The sequence below is a fragment of the Oryctolagus cuniculus genome, chromosome X (assembly GCF_051225735.1).
Source record: "Oryctolagus cuniculus isolate XC-2025 breed Fujian yellow rabbit chromosome X, ASM5122573v1, whole genome shotgun sequence".
Classification (NCBI taxonomy): Eukaryota; Metazoa; Chordata; class Mammalia; order Lagomorpha; family Leporidae; genus Oryctolagus; species Oryctolagus cuniculus.
This window is the reverse complement of record NC_142888.1, coordinates 22,334,831-22,353,723: the sequence shown is the minus strand read 5'-3', so window position 1 is coordinate 22,353,723 and position 18,893 is coordinate 22,334,831. Positions and strand designations below refer to the sequence as shown.

General features: G+C 35.7%; 1 protein-coding gene across 1 annotated transcript in view; it reads right to left on the bottom strand.

Annotated features, from left to right (window-relative positions):
- The window catches only part of CFAP47 (cilia and flagella associated protein 47), a 375,387-nt gene that overhangs the window by 171,584 nt on the left and 184,910 nt on the right, over positions 1-18,893 (bottom strand). The window contains exons 40-42 of the mRNA XM_089324690.1: positions 15,624-15,701; positions 9,429-9,499; positions 7,350-7,495 (exon numbers count right to left, since the gene is read on the bottom strand). Of these exons, the coding sequence (XP_089180816.1) occupies positions 7,350-7,495; positions 9,429-9,499; positions 15,624-15,701 (295 nt within the window). The remainder of the gene's footprint in view (positions 1-7,349; positions 7,496-9,428; positions 9,500-15,623; positions 15,702-18,893) is intronic.

Sequence of the window (18,893 nt, the reverse complement as noted above, 5' to 3'; positions counted from 1 at the left end):
GTGTTATATAGCACAGTTCTATAGCACAATGACTACAATTAATAATAATGTATTATATATTTCAAAACTCTCATAGCTAGAAGAGAAGATTTTGATTGCTTCCATTACAAAGAGAAATGTTTGAGGTGATGGATAAGTTATTATCTTAATTTGATCGTTACATAATATGTAAACATTGAAATGTTATATCATACCACATAAATATGTGTAGTAATTACATACCAATTAAAATAAATGAAATTATAGAAAATTTTGATCCTTCTACCAATATTCATCTGTACAGTTCTTTCCTTTTCCTTCACTCAATATCATCATCTCTTCTCTCACTATTGTTTCTCACATTTTCTTGTGTGTGTGAGTTTCTACTGGGCTAATAATTGAATTGTCATCCATGGCAATACTCACTAGGAATTACAGAGTGAAAAAAAGAGTACAGTACAGAATGGTGGTATAAAATATGGCAAGAGTCTACTAGTCAATTTCCCTGCCTCCAATTTTTGCCTCCAGTGTTTAAACTTACTCTGTGGGCACCAGAGACGTTTTCTGAAACAAACATGAAATTAGATCCTGCCTATGCTTCCACTGACTTCCTGATTTCATTCATTATAATAACAGCAACAACACTGCATAATTGAACTTAAAATAATACACTGCCTTCTTCAACATCAATCTTATTTATCCATTCAGTTCATTTTCTGTCACTTCCAACAAACCATTTGCAGAACCAACAGTCCATGTATCGATGGAATTTCACGTTCAGTTGTTTAGTTTCATGTTATTAGAATCTACCCCAGAACACATTTCTTTCCCTGCCCATACAAAGTTTCTATGTGAACTGGGCCAGACCTTTGCAAGTTTTTCTTCTCCACTGGACTATGATTCCATTTAGTGCAAGGATCATGCCCCTTTCTGTGAGTTTGCTTTCTCCATGCCTAGAAAATTTACTTTATACCATTGGTGAATTCAACTATTTGGAAGACTGAACAGAGTAATAAATAACAGAATAAAATGAAATTGTTAAAATCCAGTTTCAGTGTGGCAAATGTTAAAAATTTGCAATATTCATAATATTCTTCAGCTTCTTTCAAGAAAGACAGGTTCCATGAAAATAACATGAATTTTGGAATGTAGTAATTACTCTTCCTTAATTTGCTATATGTACTTGAGGTGGTATTTCCTGGAGATAAAATGTTGGCATGCCAGGCATGTGGAATCTTCATAGACTAACTGGTAGTACCAATGATAATAAACTCAGAGAGGACCCCCAAGAATAAATAACTAACAACTAAGTAAAAATTCTCATTTTCAGATTTTCTTCTGATATTTTTTCTTTTTTAAAATTTTTTATTTTATAATTTTTAAACATTTTGCCACAATTCACTTCAAATATAGACATTATATTCATACACATATATATAATATTTTTCTTGAAAACAGTGACATTAATTATCACAGACTGAGGAATTCATGAGAATAATTTCATCATGAAAGATTATATTGTTAGTTACATAGTGTGATTCAGTGAAGCAATATTTGTAACTAAATACCAAATGATATGACATATACACAGTTATTATTCTGTATATATTAGCTTCCACAAATAGGAAGAAATGTGTGAAATTTGTCTTTCTGGGCTCAGATTATTTTACTTAGCTTAATGAACTCCAGTTACAAACATTTTGTTGCAAATGTCAAGATCTCATTGTGTTTATGATTAAGTAGTATTCCATTGTGTATATATACCATCAATTTATGAGGAATTGCCATATTGTTTTCCAAAGTGATTATACCATTTTTCATTCCTACCAAGAGTGTATTAGGATATCTTTTTCACCATATCCTCAACAGCATTTAATTTTTTGATTTTTGGATAATAGCCATCCTAACTGGAGTTAGGAGATAACCTAATTGTGGTCTTTATTTGCTGGAGATCCTCAGCATTTTTTTCATGTGTCTGTTGGTCATTTGTATTCTGTCCTTGGAAAAATGCTTGTTCAAGTCCTTTACCCATTTCTTAACTGGATTGTTTGTTTTGTTATTGTTGAGTTTCTTGAGCTCCTTATATATTCTGGGTATTAATCCTTTATTGGATTCATAGTTTACAAATATTTTCTTGCATTGCATTCTGTTGGCTGTCTCTTCACATTGTTTCCTTTTCTGTGCAGAAGCTTCTTATCTTGATGTAATTCCATGTGTTTATTTTTTATTTTATTTTCTGTGCTTCTGGGTCTTATCCAAGAAGTCTTCGAGTGTTTCTTGTTTTCTTGTAGTAATTTGATAGCTTTCACTCTTAAGTTTGATTTTTGCTGCACTGTGAGTTGATTTTTGTATAGGGTGTAAGGTAGTGGCCTTGTTTCAAATTTCTACATGTGGAAACTCAGTTTTTCTGACACCATTTGTTGTGGAGACTTTCCTTTCTCCAGAGAGTGATTTTAGCTAGTTTGTCATAGTTGGTTGTAGATCCTAGGGTTAAAATTGCTCTGATTTCTGTTCTGTCCCGTTGTTGTACCTGTCTATATTTTGTGCCAGTATCAAGCTATTTTGATTGTGATAGCTATATAGCATGTGTTGAAATCTGGTGTTGTGATGCCTCCAGCTTTGTTTTTATTGTTTAAGATTGCTTTGGCTATTTGGGATCTTTTGTGTTTCTATATGAATTTTAGGATTGTTTTTTCTGGGTCTGTGAAGAATACCCCTGGAATTCTGATTAGAATCACATTGACTCCAGAAATTGCTTTGGATAATATGGACATTTTTTTAAAAGATTTATTTATTTGTTTGAAAGTCAGAGTTACAGAGAGAGAGGAGAGGCAGAGAGAGAGAAAGAAAGAGAGGTCTTCCATCCGATGATATGGGCATTTTGATGACAGTAATTCTTCCAATCCATGAGCATGGAAGATTTTCTCATTTTTTTGTGTCTTCTATTTCTTTCATTAATATTTTATAATTTCCTTGTAGAGATTTTTCACATCCTTGGTTAAGTATATCCCAAGGCATTTAGTTTTTTTTATAGTTATTGTGAATGGCACTGATATTATAAGTTATTATTCAGAACATTGTTGGTATATAACAATGTTATTGATTTTGGTGTGTTGACTTTATATCTTGGAAATTTACCAAATTCTCTTACAAGTTCTAATAATCTCTTAGTTGTGGCTTCTATTCTCCTATATAAACAATCATGTCATCTGAAAACAGGGATAATTTGAATTCCTCCTTCTCAACTTGTATCTCTTTGATTTATTTTTCTTGTAATGGTTCTGGCTGATACTTCAAGAAATATATAGAATAATAGTGGTGGGAGTGGTAATCCTTGTCTGGTTCTGGATCTTAGTGAAAATGCTTCCTACTCTTCCCCATTCAACATGATGCTGTAAGTTTGTCATATATTGCCTTTTTCATATATTATGTTGAGGTAGGATCCTTCTACATATGATTTTTAAAAAGTTTTCATCATGAGGTGATGCTGTAACGTATCAAATGCTTTCTCTTAATCTACTGATATAATCAAATGATTTATATCCTTGAAAAAAATGAAGACACAACGTATCAAAACTTATGGGATAAGCAAATACAGTGTTAAGAGGAAAGTTTATAGCAATAAGTGCCTACATCAAAAATTGGAAAGGCATCAAATAAATAACATAACAATGCATCTGAAGGACCTAGAAAAACAAGAACAAACCAAATTCAGATTATTTGAAGGAAAAGAATAATAAAAATTAGAGAAGAAATAAACAAAATAGAAATGTAAAAGAAACTATACAGAAGATCAGGGAAATGAAGAGCTTTTTTTCTTTTTGAAAACATTAACGGGGCCAGCACTGTGGCGTAGTGGGTAAAGCCACTGCCTGCAGTACTGGCTCCCATATGGGCACTGGGTCGAGTCCCGGCTGCTCCACTTCTGATCCAGCTCCCTAATAATTCACCTGGGAAACAGTGGGAGATGTCCCAAGTGCTTGAGCCCCTGCACCTACATGGGAGACCCAGAAGAAGTTCTTGATACCTGGCTTCGGATCAGCCCATCTCCAGCTATTGTGGACATTTGGGTAATGAACTAGCAGATAGAAGATCTCTCTCTCTCTCTCTCTCTCTCTCACACACACACACACACATACACACACCAACTGTTCATTTCAAATAGATAAATCTTGTTTTTAGAAAAGAAAACAAACAAAATAGATAAACCACTGGAATAACTAAGCAAAAAAGGAAGTGGAAGAAGACCCAAATCAATAAAATCAGAGATGAAAAAGGAGATGTTACATTGGAGACTGCAGGAATTAAAAAGAATCATTAGGAATTATTACAAACAGCTATATGCCAATAAATAAGAAAATCTTGGGGCTAGTTTTGTGGTATAGCAGGCAAAGCCACTGCCTGCAACACAAGCATCCCATATGGGCGCTGGTTCGAGTCCCAGTTGCTCCACTTCCAATCCAGTTCCCTGCTCCTGCATCCAGTCATTGCAGCCATTTAGGGAGTGAATCAGTAGGTAGATGATCTCTCTCTCCTTCCCTCTCTCTGTACCTTGCTGTTCAAATAAATAAATCTTTTTTAAAAAAGATTGATTTATTAATGTGAAAGGCAGAGTTACAGAGAGGCAGAGGCAGAGGCAGAGGCAGAGAGAGAGAGAGAGAGAGAGAGAGGTCTTCCATTTGCTGGCTCACTCCCCAGATGGCTGCAATGACCAGAGCTGTGCTGATCTGAAGCCAGGAGCCAGGAGCATCTTCCAGGTGTCCCACATAGGTGCAGGGGCCCAAGGACTTGGGCCATCTTCTACTGCTTTCCCAGGCCACAGCAGAGAGCTGGATTGGAAGTGGAGCAGCCAGGACTTGAACTTGCACCCATATGGGATGCCAGCACCATAGGCGGCGACCTTACCTGCTACACCGCAGTGCTAGTCCCTGGCCCCTCTAAGTATTTATAGGCCAGATGGTAGGCATTTCCTCTTTCTTACACTTGCCCAGGAAATCGGGAGTGTTGCCTGTATAGTGTAGTTATGTTTGTCCCCCAAAAAAGAAGTTGTGACAAACTGAATAGAAAAAATCCAATGTCAAATGAAACATGGCTTACCATTAATAATCATGAGGAATAAAAAGAAACTAGTATGAATATAGTATGAGGAACAGACAAGGGGCTCATTTATACAAATATATGGGAGATGGCCAGAGTGACAACCAATACTTTTAAATGATTGGAATGGAGTAGCTATACACTAAATTGTTGTAGACCACAAATTAACAAGAAGGCCTTGCAGGGTCTTCTACTTGAGAGTGAGCACACTTGCCTTGTTGATTTTTAGTTTGACATAGCAAGGTAGAAGCTCACTTTGGTATGTGGAGGCCTGGTGTCGGTCTGAACCATTTGCATGAGTTGCTCAGAGATGCTGAGTCCCATCTAGGTTTCAAGTTTGCAATTCCTGGACTATCTTTTCAATTATTTCTTACCAAGGTTTATAGACAGAAAATTGCCAAGTAAAAATATATCAGAGGGAAGGGGAGGCACTGGGTCAGGTCCACAAAAAAAGCTCAAGATTTGGCGGTGGAGGGCTAATTAAGCCATAACAGTTGACCACAACTGGAAACCACACTTAGCCCAGCCCACAGGGCATGATCCCTGTTTGATCCCCCCCATACAGATGAGCTCAACCATGCAGGGTGGTGTCCTACTTTGGAACTAAGGACTAGACAAAGAAGATGTTCGAATGATGGGCAACACAATGAAGACAGAACTCAGGGTTGTGTCAACATAATTCTGTGTGCTTTGTAGTGTTTGTGGGTTTGTACGGGGGTCTGCTAACCTCTCCTCCCAGAAGATGCATGCTCAGTGGCTCGGTCCTTATTCTGCTTCAGGGTACTCCATTTAATCTGTCTCATTTCACAATAGAACATAGATTTTTTTTTCCTTTGGGTTTCTGGCATTTGATAGCATGGATTTTTAGGGCTTTTATGGGTTTTCTCCCAAGGTAAAAATTTTTATGAACACTGAAGGAAGTTCTGTAGAACTATTTGTACTTTCAAATAGTTGTTACATAAATCATTTCATTTTTTATTTGAAAGCTCAAATGGAACAGCCAAAATGAAACAAATGGCTTTTCCTTGATAGCACTGCTGGTAGAAATGCTTCTGTTTTTTACACAGAAAGCTATCAAATAGAGGCCTAATTACTTTACAGCTTTCAACAAGTGGTTCTTAATGGCAAAGGAGTCATCATACATTTAGTAAGAATAGGAACTAACTAAGTGAGCTTGGATGTTTGATGATCTATTTAAGTGTGTAATTGCATTTTTCAATACAATTAGCAATATAATTGAATGCATAAATTAATGGATGTATTTCACAACATAAGTAATTGTAATTCAATGCAATACTTTAGATTGTGGAACTACTTATTAATTGGTAACAATATAATTTCAAGATTGTTGTTTTTAATATTTTCTCTGACAAGGACAAAATATGTGTAATCAAAAGTCATGTTTTAATAAATTGAGACCCCAAGGTAAGTATACTATATTTTGATTAATTTAGATTACATTTAGGTAAGCAAATACTAATAATATTCTAATAGTCTATTTCAAAGGATAAAATCAGCCTCATCACTGTGCCACTGAGAATGAACTCTACCATTTTCCATAGCTATATTACAATTTAATATGAAAAAGAATTGTGAAATATTTGTATTATTTTTCACACATTTTATATAGGGAGGAATTAGTTAAATCCTGAATTTTTTTAAATGAAATAAATGCAAGATTTAGCATTATAATAATAAGACATTTGCTCCACTGAATTGTTAACTTTAATTTAAAACTAAACACGTTATATATTTAATCAGATATATTGTCTTTCATGTGTAAATGATTCTATAGACACTAGGTAAGAGCAATACATCTTTCTGATACCATTATTGCATTGCATGTGTACTCAATATTGAGCATCCAGCCCTGGCCAATCCTTTGTGGAAGATTTGGTAAACCCTAAGCAGACAGACAACCTATCTAGCTTGTGTCTGGATCGTTGACCTCTAGAAACTGGAACAATAAGCATGTGTTGTTGTAAAACACCCATTGTGCCACATTTTGATACACCTGTATAGAAAATTAATACAGATACAGTTACAGCAAGGTTAAACAAAGTGCCGCTCTACTCTCATGGGACTTCCCTATGCAGTCATTATAAAATTTACTTGCAGCTAGTATAACTCTTCACACATTCTTTAATTGTCTAATAATTTGGGAACTGAAATTTTCTACATTTCTGTCTCCTGCTGGTTTCAAGTTGCCTTAACTTGTAACTCCATTAAAGTGGAGCCTGCGCTAAAAGCAAAGACCACAGTTCTGTTCTTACCTTTTCGTTGGTCAAGATGATGATACAGTAACGACAGTGCATATCAAAGGGAAGGAAGAAGAGCTCCAGGTTTGAACTTCCTTTCACTTCCAGGTAAATAGTACGCATCGAGCAGAAGAATTCTTTGATGAAACTGGACCTAATTGCTATCAAAACATGACAAAAAACTTGTTGACATATAATATACGAACTACCATCCGAATAAAGCAGCTATCTGAAGTTAGTAAAATTTTAGTATCAATAAAAAAACATTTGAGGGCCAATATTGTGGTGTAGGGGGTCAAGCCACTGCCTGCAATGCTGGCATTCCATATGGTGCTGGTTCAAGTCCTGGCAACTCCACTTCTGATCCAGCTCCCTGCTAATGCAACTGGGAAAGCAGCAGATGGCCCAAGTACTTGGGCCCCTAAACCCATGTGGGAGAGCTGGAAGAAATTCCTGAATCCTGCTTCAGCCTGGTCCAGCCCTGGCCTTTGAAGCCATTTGGGGAGTGAACAAGTGGATGGAAGATAGCTCTCTATATATACAACTTGCACTTCAAATAAATAAATTTTAAAAAGATGTTCAAAGTTGGCTGGCACCGCAGCTCACTTGGCTAATCCTCCGCCTGCAGCGCTGGCACCCCGGGTTCTAGTCCCGGTTGGGGCCCTGGATTCTGTCCCAGTTGCTCCTCTTCCAGTCCAGCTCTCTGCTGTGGCCTGGGAAGGCAGTGGAGGATGGCCCAAGTGTTTGGGCCTTGCACCCATATAGGAGACCAGGAGAAGCACCTGGCTCCTGGCTTCACATCAGTGCAGTGTGCTGGCTGTAGCGGCCATTTGTGGGGTGAACCAACAGAAAAAGGAAGACCTTTCTGTCTCTCTCTCTCTCTCTCTCTCTCTCACTGTCTAACTCTACCTGTCAAAAAAAAAAAAAGATGTTCAAAGCATTAGCAACAAGATGAGAAGGTGACACAGTTTTTATCTCAACTCAAATAACATGATGCATAATTATGACTATATTAATGATTCCTTAATAAAGAATTTCATAACAAAGGGAACCTCATTAATGTTTAAAATTAACCACAATCTATATAGCAAAGGAGTCACTCATGGAAATTCAATTTTTTGTGGACTATGGAATAGTTCATATTACATGTTCTAATAGAATGTTTGAACTGGCAATGAAAGACTGTTTCGTACATGCAAACATGTACATATTTTTTTGGTAGTTCTAAAACAAGGCCATAAGTTCTTGGATGTTGCCTAGAATGTGGTGATATGGTAGCCAGACTTTATGACTTGATTATAACAAATATTGTGGAATTCATTAGAGGTGAAGCAATGTGATTTCTGACACTAGATCAAAAAATAAAACACAACTTCCACTTAATTCTCTTTTTGGAATCACTTGCCTTTAGAAATAAACTGCCATCCCATAAAGAAACCTGGACCATATGGAGAGGCCCTGTATAGGCGTCCAGGTCAACAACCTCAGTTGAGGCCCCAAGCAAAAGGCAGCATTAACTATCAGACATGTGAGTGAAGAAGCCTTTGAGATGATGCAAACCTCAGTATCCCCAAACAGAGTCCAGCCACCCCAGAAGTATATGAGACATCATCATCATCAATTTTTATAGTTTTATGGTACTACCTTTGGCATGATTTGTTCTTCAGCCACAGATAATCAGGACATTTCTATTCTCATTTTTCTACCCATCATTCTATTAATCTTTCATAGTCGTATACTTATTTCATAAACAAAAGAAACCTGTATTTTACATACAGTTCTAAACTTGGTGATACTCATCACCTGAATAAGTTTAAACAGTTCAGAATCAAAAGTAGCATGAAGGCCATATATCTAAACACATTATTAGTACACTAAGTCTCAGTGGTGAAAGGAGAGATGTGGGCAGAGTTCTACTAAGGGTCATCAAGAGAAGTCAGAGAAAACAACACTTCAGCCTCTGTTCTGCCATCAATCTTCAGGACTTGCCATTCTGTTGCCCATAATCACTGCGCATTGAATGTATCATTTCATATTATGCTTTGCATATAAAAATCAGACATCAGAACAAACAAAAATTTTTGATGTACTCACAGGTTTTTAAACAATCTGGGGCATGGGAACAGCCCTTAGCAGTTTCACATTCACCGCTTTTCACTCCAGCACTGTCACAAGAAAATAGGAAAACATCAAAAATGCTCAAAATACTCAAAAACAATTCTCTGCCTTAATTAAATCTTATAGTCTTATAAATGATGGCTACATACAATATGATATGCAAATATCATAAATATATTTAAAATATCTTTTTATGTCATATCAGAGATTAAAAATTAGGAAAACACAAAAAATAAAATAATAATCATTCATATTTCTGCCATGTTTTGAAAATAATTGGAAAAAATGATTCCTTTTGATAATGACCCTAATCCAGAGACTCAAAAAGTACATGGAAGTTACATTTCTGAAAATAAATTAACAGAGCATAGCTTGAAGCAACTGCCTTCCTTGAAAAGTTCCAGGTTTTCAAGACTCCATCAAGTTTCACCCACATTGCTCTTTTAGTATTCATGATTACTCTGCACATTGAGCTGTCAATTAGTATTCACACTCATAAATACTGATTGCCTGATTTTTTTCTGAGAATAAAGAAACCCCATTTTTACTCATTTTGGCATCTACTTTTGCCTGAATTTGATGTTGTAAAAATATTGACTATTTCCAGGTTACTCTAAACATTTCCATTTTTTTTCTCCATTTGATTTTTAGGAACACTGTCTTTTCTTTCACCACATTAATGAGGTTATTTATCTGTTGCATTTACTTCTTGTAATTATCCTGTGCTTTAATTCTACTCACAGACATCCTGATTAGCAGCTTAAAGAACTTTTTAAAAAGTAATGAACATATAATTTTTTATGTAATTTGGGCATTTTATAGATACTTTAAGGCTGCTCTAGAAGACACAATAGATGGACATTTTAGCATTTATAGGGGAGAAGATAAAAAGAGTAGAAAGAATATCAAAGAATGTTTATTATTTTTCCATATTAAGCTCTATTGCCAACTGTTTGATAGTGAGGCCTGGATAAAATGCCTGAAGAAAATCCATAGATTATCTCTAAATCTCATTTTTTTTGTACTTGGAAAAACTAGTCCTTTAATCATTTTTGTCATCATGCATAGGAAAGTAGATCAATTTAGATTTCATATCATTTTTCTTTGCTTTTCTTATTTTGTGGGAAACAAGTACAAAAGTGTTTTTTGCAGAAATCAGAGTTGCCTCATCCTTCAAGGAGACTCTAATCCATAAAAAATGAATTACATATACTTTATAAAAATACAAACAAAAAATATTACAAATCTAGGAATTTGTATTACCTCTTTAATGAAATTAATGTTATTTTGATTACTAGAGACATCACAAAATGATTTAATAAAATAATTTGGCTTGGAAAAAGTTCTGTTTTATCTGATTAATATTCCTGAATCTAGAAATTCAATGCCAAACTCAACTTATTTACAAAATCCATATCATGAATATTCCAAAGACAGAAAAGAAAGCAAGTTAACTTGATTACCTTTTTATTACTATCTGCTCCTAGATCCATGCTACCATTTTCCTAGAAGTCCATAAGTTATTATTCATGCTACAGTAATCATGCTTAAGCTCTTGGTCTTAAGGAAGAAATAGCATCTAAAACATAATATAAAATGCTTTGGAATAGGCAATGGACTATTTCCTGGCAATCCAGTAGTGGGCCAGTGTCAGGGAATGGAATCTATTTTTAGGTTCAAATGGATGATACTTCCTTTAACTCTGAAGTAGTGTTGTACAACTCCTTTTAAGGTAAAATGAATAAAATGGCATTCGATTGGAATAAATACTCCTGGGAGTGATCTGACATATTATTCAAGCCTTTATCAAAAGGGTTAGAAACACCTTTATCATAAGCTTTCATGAAGTTACATATGTGACTTATTTATCCTATAGTTCCCCAGAACTAGGAAAAGTGCTTGAAGTGCCACTTAGAATTTTTTTTTGATGTCTAAATAACTCAATATCACTTGGAAAAAACTACAAAGTCATATCACTACAAGAAATATTTGATAAAGTACTCATTTCTGAGCACGGTTGTTCCATAGATCAATCTTACAGTGTGGCTGAAATCAATTTCCTTTGCTGATTCTTACCTGATAATTCTTTTGGATTTAATTACAATAAGAATTTCTTTAATGCTCTTGTTATGCTTTTGGTCATGTTTCCATAAAGTAAAATGTGTGATGAATATAAAGCTTCATAATCCATGTAGTTATGAAGGTTCTTTTTTATATGTATCTCTAGCTTATAATAGCAGTTTATATAGAAGATATTTTGGGTTTTTTAAATAGGCAATTTTAACATTTTTTTATGACAACTGAAAGATAATTTCAGCACTTTACTCCTCATTTAAGAAGAAGTAAATTATCATTTGGGGAGATATTAGATGAAGTGAATCTCATGAGGAGTATCAGTATAGGCTAGATTACACCGTAGTTACAACTCAAGTCTTAGTAGATTAGCATAAGAGTTTATGTCCTATTTTGGTAGATTTATTCATTTATTTTATGAGAGAGCGCAAACGAGAGAGAGAGAGAGAGAGAGATCTTTCATCTGCTGCTTCACACTCTGAATAGCTGCAACAGCCGGAGCTGGGCCAGGCTGAAGCCGGGAGCCAGGAATTCTATCTGTAACTCCTAGGTGGGTGGGGCAGGGGCCCAAGTACTTGGGCCAATCATCTGCTGCCTTTCCAGGTACATTTACAGGAAGCTGAATCAGAAGTGGAGAAGATGGAATTTGAACCACCACTCCAGTATCAAATGCTGGCTTCACAGGGGGCAGCTTAATCTACTGCACCACAACAAGTCATTTCTTGTCCATACTACATATACATCCTGGGTATAAAGTACACTCAAAGATCCTTGGTGAAGGAGGCTCCCCTTTTATATGTTTCTATAAAATTATGGAAAGAGAGAAAGAGACACGAATAAAGTCCTTACTGGTTCTTAACAACATACAGCACTTTTCCTCACATGCTATTGGTTGAATGAGTTATATATTCCCACATAACTTCAACATTAGTAGAGTTGCCATGAGTTTACAAAGAGGAAAATAGGAACATGTGTAAAACACCTCTAAGAAATTCAGTTGGGGGGGTGGGGGTGGGCAGCCGGCGCTGTGGCGCAGTGGGTTGAAGCCCTGGCCTGAGGTATTGGCATTTCATATGGGCGCCAGTTCGAGATCTGGCTGCTCCACTTCCAATTCAGCTCTCTGCTGTGGCCTGGGAAGGCAATGGAGGATGGCCTAGGCCCTTGGGCCCCTGCACCCACGTGGGAGAACTGGAGGAGGCTCCTGGCTCTGGATGGGCATAGCTCCAGCCCTTGTGGCCAGCTGAGCAGTGAGCCATCAGATAGAAGACCTCTCTGCCTCTCCTTCTCTCTCTGTGTAATGCTTTCAAATAAATAAATCATAAAAAAAAAAATCAGTTGGTACATGGAGATTTTTGTTAGCCTTCTGTTGTTCTCCTGTGCTATCTTGCTGATTAAATCTTGCGATCAGGCTAGAGTTTTGGTACAGCAATGCTTACTATATGGTACATTATATAAAAAAAAATCATAGAAGTATTACAGCAGACTCATTATGGTTGTGATTTAAAGTGCATGTCTAAAATTTTTCGTGTATCTGGAAATTTGTTCAAGAAAAATATTAAGAAGAGCTTTAAAGCCAAACATGATGTGTAGAGTTACTAAATCTTAATTTATTAAGACATATTTAAAATCAAAAGACCTATTTTTGCCATTAAAGCCAGAATGATGAAAATAATAGGTTATATTATTTGTATTTCTTTTCATGGAGACCTCAATAACTGCCATTTATTGTTTAATGACTAAACCCTAGTTTTACATAGATGAGTATGTAGAGGAATAAGTTTCCTCTTTTTGTTAAAGATTTATTTTAAATAATGATCAACAATGTTTGGGACCATGGTAGACATATTTCTTAAGCTGTAGTTCATGCTGTATTGGTAGTTATTTTGGATTAGTATTTCCAAGGATTCATTTCATTAAAATTAAATTTGAATGCTTTCCTACTTGTTCATTCCATTTTATTTTGATTGGGGAAGCATACCATTACAATGATATCTGTACTTGTAGCTTTAGAACCCTTGTCTTCAATAACTCTAGAACTTTGGATCTATTTATAACTATTCTAGATTATATAAAAATGCTATAATTTGAGATATAGAATCCCTATATAATATTCATACCATGAAAGTAGACTTAATTTTGCTGTTTGTTAAATTATTTTGAGCTATTTATTCTTACAGACACCTATAGCATTTCTTTGGGATTTGATTTTAGTTTAAAAAATGATACTGTAATTTTTTTTACAATTACTATGAAGAAAGTATGTTAAGGACATTCATGTAAAGTCTATGATCCCAAAGCAGCCACTTGGTCAAGAAGCAGCAAGGGGCTGAAAAAGAATTGTTTACTGAACTATTTTTAGCAGTACTAGTATTTTATATCTACAAAGAACAAAACACAAACATCCCTATAATCCTCTTAGGTTTTAAACAAGCTTAAAATTTTTAAAAACATTTTTTTGAAAGGCAGGAGGAGGGAGATGGTGGGGGGAGAGAGAGAGATTTTCCACCTGCTGGTTCACCTCTCAAATGCCTACAATTGCCAGTGCTAGGCTAGGACGAAGCCAGGAGCCTGGAATGCAGTGTGGGTCTCCCATGCTCCTATGTGGGTGGCAGAGGTCCAAGTACTTGAGCTATTATCTGCTGCTTTCATGGATGTGCAGAAGCAAGAAGTCGGATCGGAAGTGGAGTAACTGCGACTAGAACCAGGCACTAAGACGTGAGATATGGGTGTCCCAAGAGCAATTTCCTCACTGCACCAAACGACTGCTCTAATCCTCTTACTCTAATGGCATCTACAATGCAGTCTTATGACTCAGTGCATTAATTCATGTTTTATTGTTCAACAAAGTAACCAGGAAAAGAAGACTGAATTCTTAGTTAAATATGAAATCAGTATTCAATAAAACAAATGCAGTGAGACAAAAATCGTTTCCTGTTTTAACAACTTTTCCACAGAAGAACTATGAAGAAATCAAACATAAAATACATGCAATTTTTATGATCTCCCCAAAGTACTGACTGAAATACAATTCACCTTTAGAAAATACAAACTATTCTCATTTTAGCTTTTGCAAGATTTACATGAAGGACTACAATGATTGCTAATGATCTTAACAATGGAAATTCCTATGTTATCGAAGGAGATGTCATCAGATTGCCTCCTGATGACATTGATAACCATCAAATAGTACAGAGACAAATAAAGGCAAAAATAGTCTAACAATATAGCAGTAGCAGTTAATACATACCTACATTTTACTAATAGAGACCTACATAATTTTCTTTCTGTCTGAATTTCTTTAGTCTGGGTAGTAGTTTTTTTCTTAATATTTCACTTTAAATAGCTACTCTATAGTGTAAATAAGATGAAAAACATAAAACAATCTAAATTTTTAAAATTCAATTTTTATAGAAAGATGTCAACGTTTCTTTGTAAACTATAGAGCTCATAAAGTAGATGAAATTAGTATAAATTCAGTCAATCTTCATTATTTATTCTATTCTGTATTTGCAATTTTTACTACTTGCTAAAATATATTTTTAACCCCCAAATCAATACTTGTGTCTCTTTCACAATGTTCAAAGACATGTGGAAAGTAGCAAAAGTTGTAGTTACTGGTTGTGGCAGTTCCCAGTTGAGGTCAAACTCAGGGGCCAGATGGACAGGGTTTGAATCCTTTCTTGGCACCTGTTAGTCACTTAACACATTTGAACCTTGTTTTCCTTTTGTGAAATAAAGAAGATGGAATCTGGCTGGATAAGTTTTCTTAGGATCTGCAATTATAATCTATACTATTATACATATTTTTCCTAGGAGCAATTGTTTAGTGCTCACTAACTGGGTGTTTGTGACAATATTATAGAACATGACTTCCACAAATAATGAAAATCTGTTATATTTTATCAAGTATATACTCAATTTTCATGCACATGAACCTAGTAACATAAACATTTAAATAAGAATGGGAATAATATAAATTAAACATTTTGAATAAGTAAAAACTCTCTTGTAATTATATATATAACAAGTTTCCTTAAGTACTAATTTCTCAGAACTTTTCTTCAGATAATTAGGAGCAAAAAATATATAAACATTTACCCATAGCTCATATATTGTCCAGATTCTGATAATTGTGATGGTTTATACAGAAATGTTGGGGATTCCACCAAAATGACACTGAAATAAATGAAGAAATAATTAAATTCTACTGCAACAAAATTTAAATGAGCACAAAACATTCTTCTTTTACTTTTTCCCCATCATTTATAAAATATAATTCAAATAAGAATAAACCGTTAAATATCCATGTGTTATTATTATGCAACTCAAAAAATATGTATGACAGAAAGAAGGAAAAGATAGAATGAATATATGTTAACTCTAATATTCTTTTTTATGAAAAGGTGATACTGAATTCTCTATGTAAGGAAATTTGGAAATAAATGCCCAAATTATATTCCACAAACATAGAGGAAAACATGCACTGGTCTTAATGCATAACCAGAGCCATACACATTTCCTAATTTCTAATCGTATTTCCAAGTAAGAAAAACATTCCTGTCACGAGTGTTCAGGAGATGTGAGTAGCTAATTAGTACATTCATAATTGTACCACCTTCTGAAATCAGTTTTTCAGTACTCCCTAGATGACAATGCTCATTCAAAAAAAAAAATAGAGCGTATATTAGCTGTGGATTGATGTGTTGGAAAACACACAAAATGAGTATATTATCCTCTCTGCCTTAGCCTACCTGCATTGTAGAAGGAGGCTAGTATAAAAAAAAGATACTCTAGCAACAGGTGAAGGATATCAGGAACAATGTTGCCAACAATGTATAATTTCACCTTCAGAAAAGAACAATATAATATTGTACAATATTGTTAAGAGCAGATTATCCAAACTTGATTTATCAAAAGAAATTCTTTGTTGTGTAACAATTATTGAGAGAGTTTTTTCAACATGGCAGAATACGGAGGGAGTTTACTGCTCTAGTCTAGTGGAGGATCGCTTAAAAAAAGTAGAGAGAGTATAATCTCAGGGAAGGGTTATGGAGGAAATGGCAGAGGAAACTCCAGACAAATTAGGGGAAAACTGTGGATCTACATGGAGGGTATGGATGCACACAACTCAGGGCTCCAGCAGCCTAGAGCCTCAGAACCAGCCCTGGAGAGTGAGGTGAGAATAGGCTGCAACAGCCCAAGCCACCTGCGATGAAGCTGCAGGAAGGGCCTGGCTTGGAGCCCTGTGGGGGACAGTGTACCTGCCATCTTAGAGGGAGAAAAAGGGAGGCATGTTTCTCTCTCCCCAACCCCCCCACACCGGTGTCCTATAACTAGCCAAGAGAGGGTGGGCTCCATTTTTCATTTTTGATATTATGTAACAGCTGTGCCAGCTCCTCCCCATGCACAGAAACCAGCCAAGACAAGACGCCTGAGTCTGGCTGGGAGAACTGACAGGGGGCTGGGTGCTGGTGATTAAGGTAGCCATGTGTGCTGGGACTGAGAAAACACTGTAGCTGAGTAAGAGGGTGCAGGGTGTGGCTGGGACTTTGGGCAGTCACTGTGGGTGGCTCCACATGCCCAGAGCTCCCAGATTCCCTGGTAAGAGTCATTGCTGCAGGATCTGTGTTCACACTGAGGACTACATGGATCCTTTGTGAGGTTCTTGTGGCAGAGCAGATGAAAATTGTACCTACTAGAGCTAGTACTCAAGCATTGGTCCTCTTTGAGGAGAGGAGGTGAATGTGAGAATACACCAACAGAGCAGAACAAATCTCCCTCTGATAAAAAGAGAGAGAGAGAGAGAGAGAGAGAGAGAGAGAGAGATTTACCACACGCAACTTTGGTGTCACCTTGAACACTCCCCTCACCAAGGAGCACTGAACAGAGCTCTCTGACCACACCCAGCATATGCCTCTGGATATTAACTGAAGGATCAGACACTCCACTAATCCACAGAGATATAGACCAAATATAAAAGCCATTACAGGGGGGAAAAAACAACCAACAAGTATCATCAAAAATGCCTAATAATAAATGCAGCAATTCAAGAAACAAGAATAAGGAAGACAACATGATGACCCCAAAAGAACATACAACTTTAATATTAGAATGTAAGATGAAAAGACTATAGAAATGCCAGAAACGGAATTAAAAAAAAAATGGATCACAGGATTACTTAGAAGCAATCAGAAGAAAATTCATGAACTAAAGAAATCTATACATGATGTCAATAAAAAATTTTCCCATGTAATTGAGATTTTAAAGAGAAATCAAAACCAAATATTGGAAATGAAAAATTCAATAGAACAAATAAAAAATAAGGTGGAAAGCTTTAAGAATAGATTCAATGAGGCAAAAGAAAGAATATCTGAGTTAGAAGACAAATCTCTGGAAATTTAACAGGCAAATCAAAAAAAAAAAAAAAAGAAGAAGAAGAAATTAGAAAACTAAAATACAGTGTTGGGGAATCCTCCCAAAATCTTTCTATGAAGCCAGTATCACCTTAATTACTAAACCTGAAAAAGATACAACCGAGAAAGAGGACAATAGACCAATTTCCCTGATGAATGTAGATGGAAAAATCCTCAAGAAAATACTAGTCAATTGAATGTAACAACACATCAGAAAGATCATTCACTTAGACCAAGTGTGACATATCCCAGGTATTCAGGGATAGTTCAACATTTGCAAATCAATCAGTGTGATAAATCACATTAAACTGAAGAACAAAAACCATATGATTATCTCAATAGACACAGAGAAAGCATTTGATAAAATACAACACCCTTTCATGATGAAAACTCTAAGCAAAATGGGTATAGAAGGAATATTGCTGAACACAATGAAGGCAATTTATGACAGAACCACAGCCAGCATCCTATTGAATGGGGAAAAGTTGGAAGCATTCCCATTGAGATCTGGAATTAGACAAGGATGCCCAGTCTTACCACTGTTATTCAATATAGTCTTGGAAATTTTAGCCAGAGCCATCGGGCAACAACAACAAAAAAATCAAAGGGATACAAATTGGAAAGGAAGAAGTCAAACTATCCCTATTTGCAGATGGCATGATTCTATATATAGGGGATCCAAAAACCTTCACTAAGAGACTAGTGGAACTCATAGAAAAGTTTGGAAAATTAGAGGATATAAAATCAATACACATAAATCAAAAGCCTTTGTATACACAGAAAATTCCATGACTTAGAAAGAAATTCTAAGATCAATCCCATTCTCAATAGCTAAAAAAAAATCCAATACCTGGGATTAAATGTAACTAAGGATGTCAAAGATCTCTTGATGAGAATTAGAAGACATCAAAGAAACAAACAGAAGATACAAAAAATGGAAAAATCTTCCATGTTC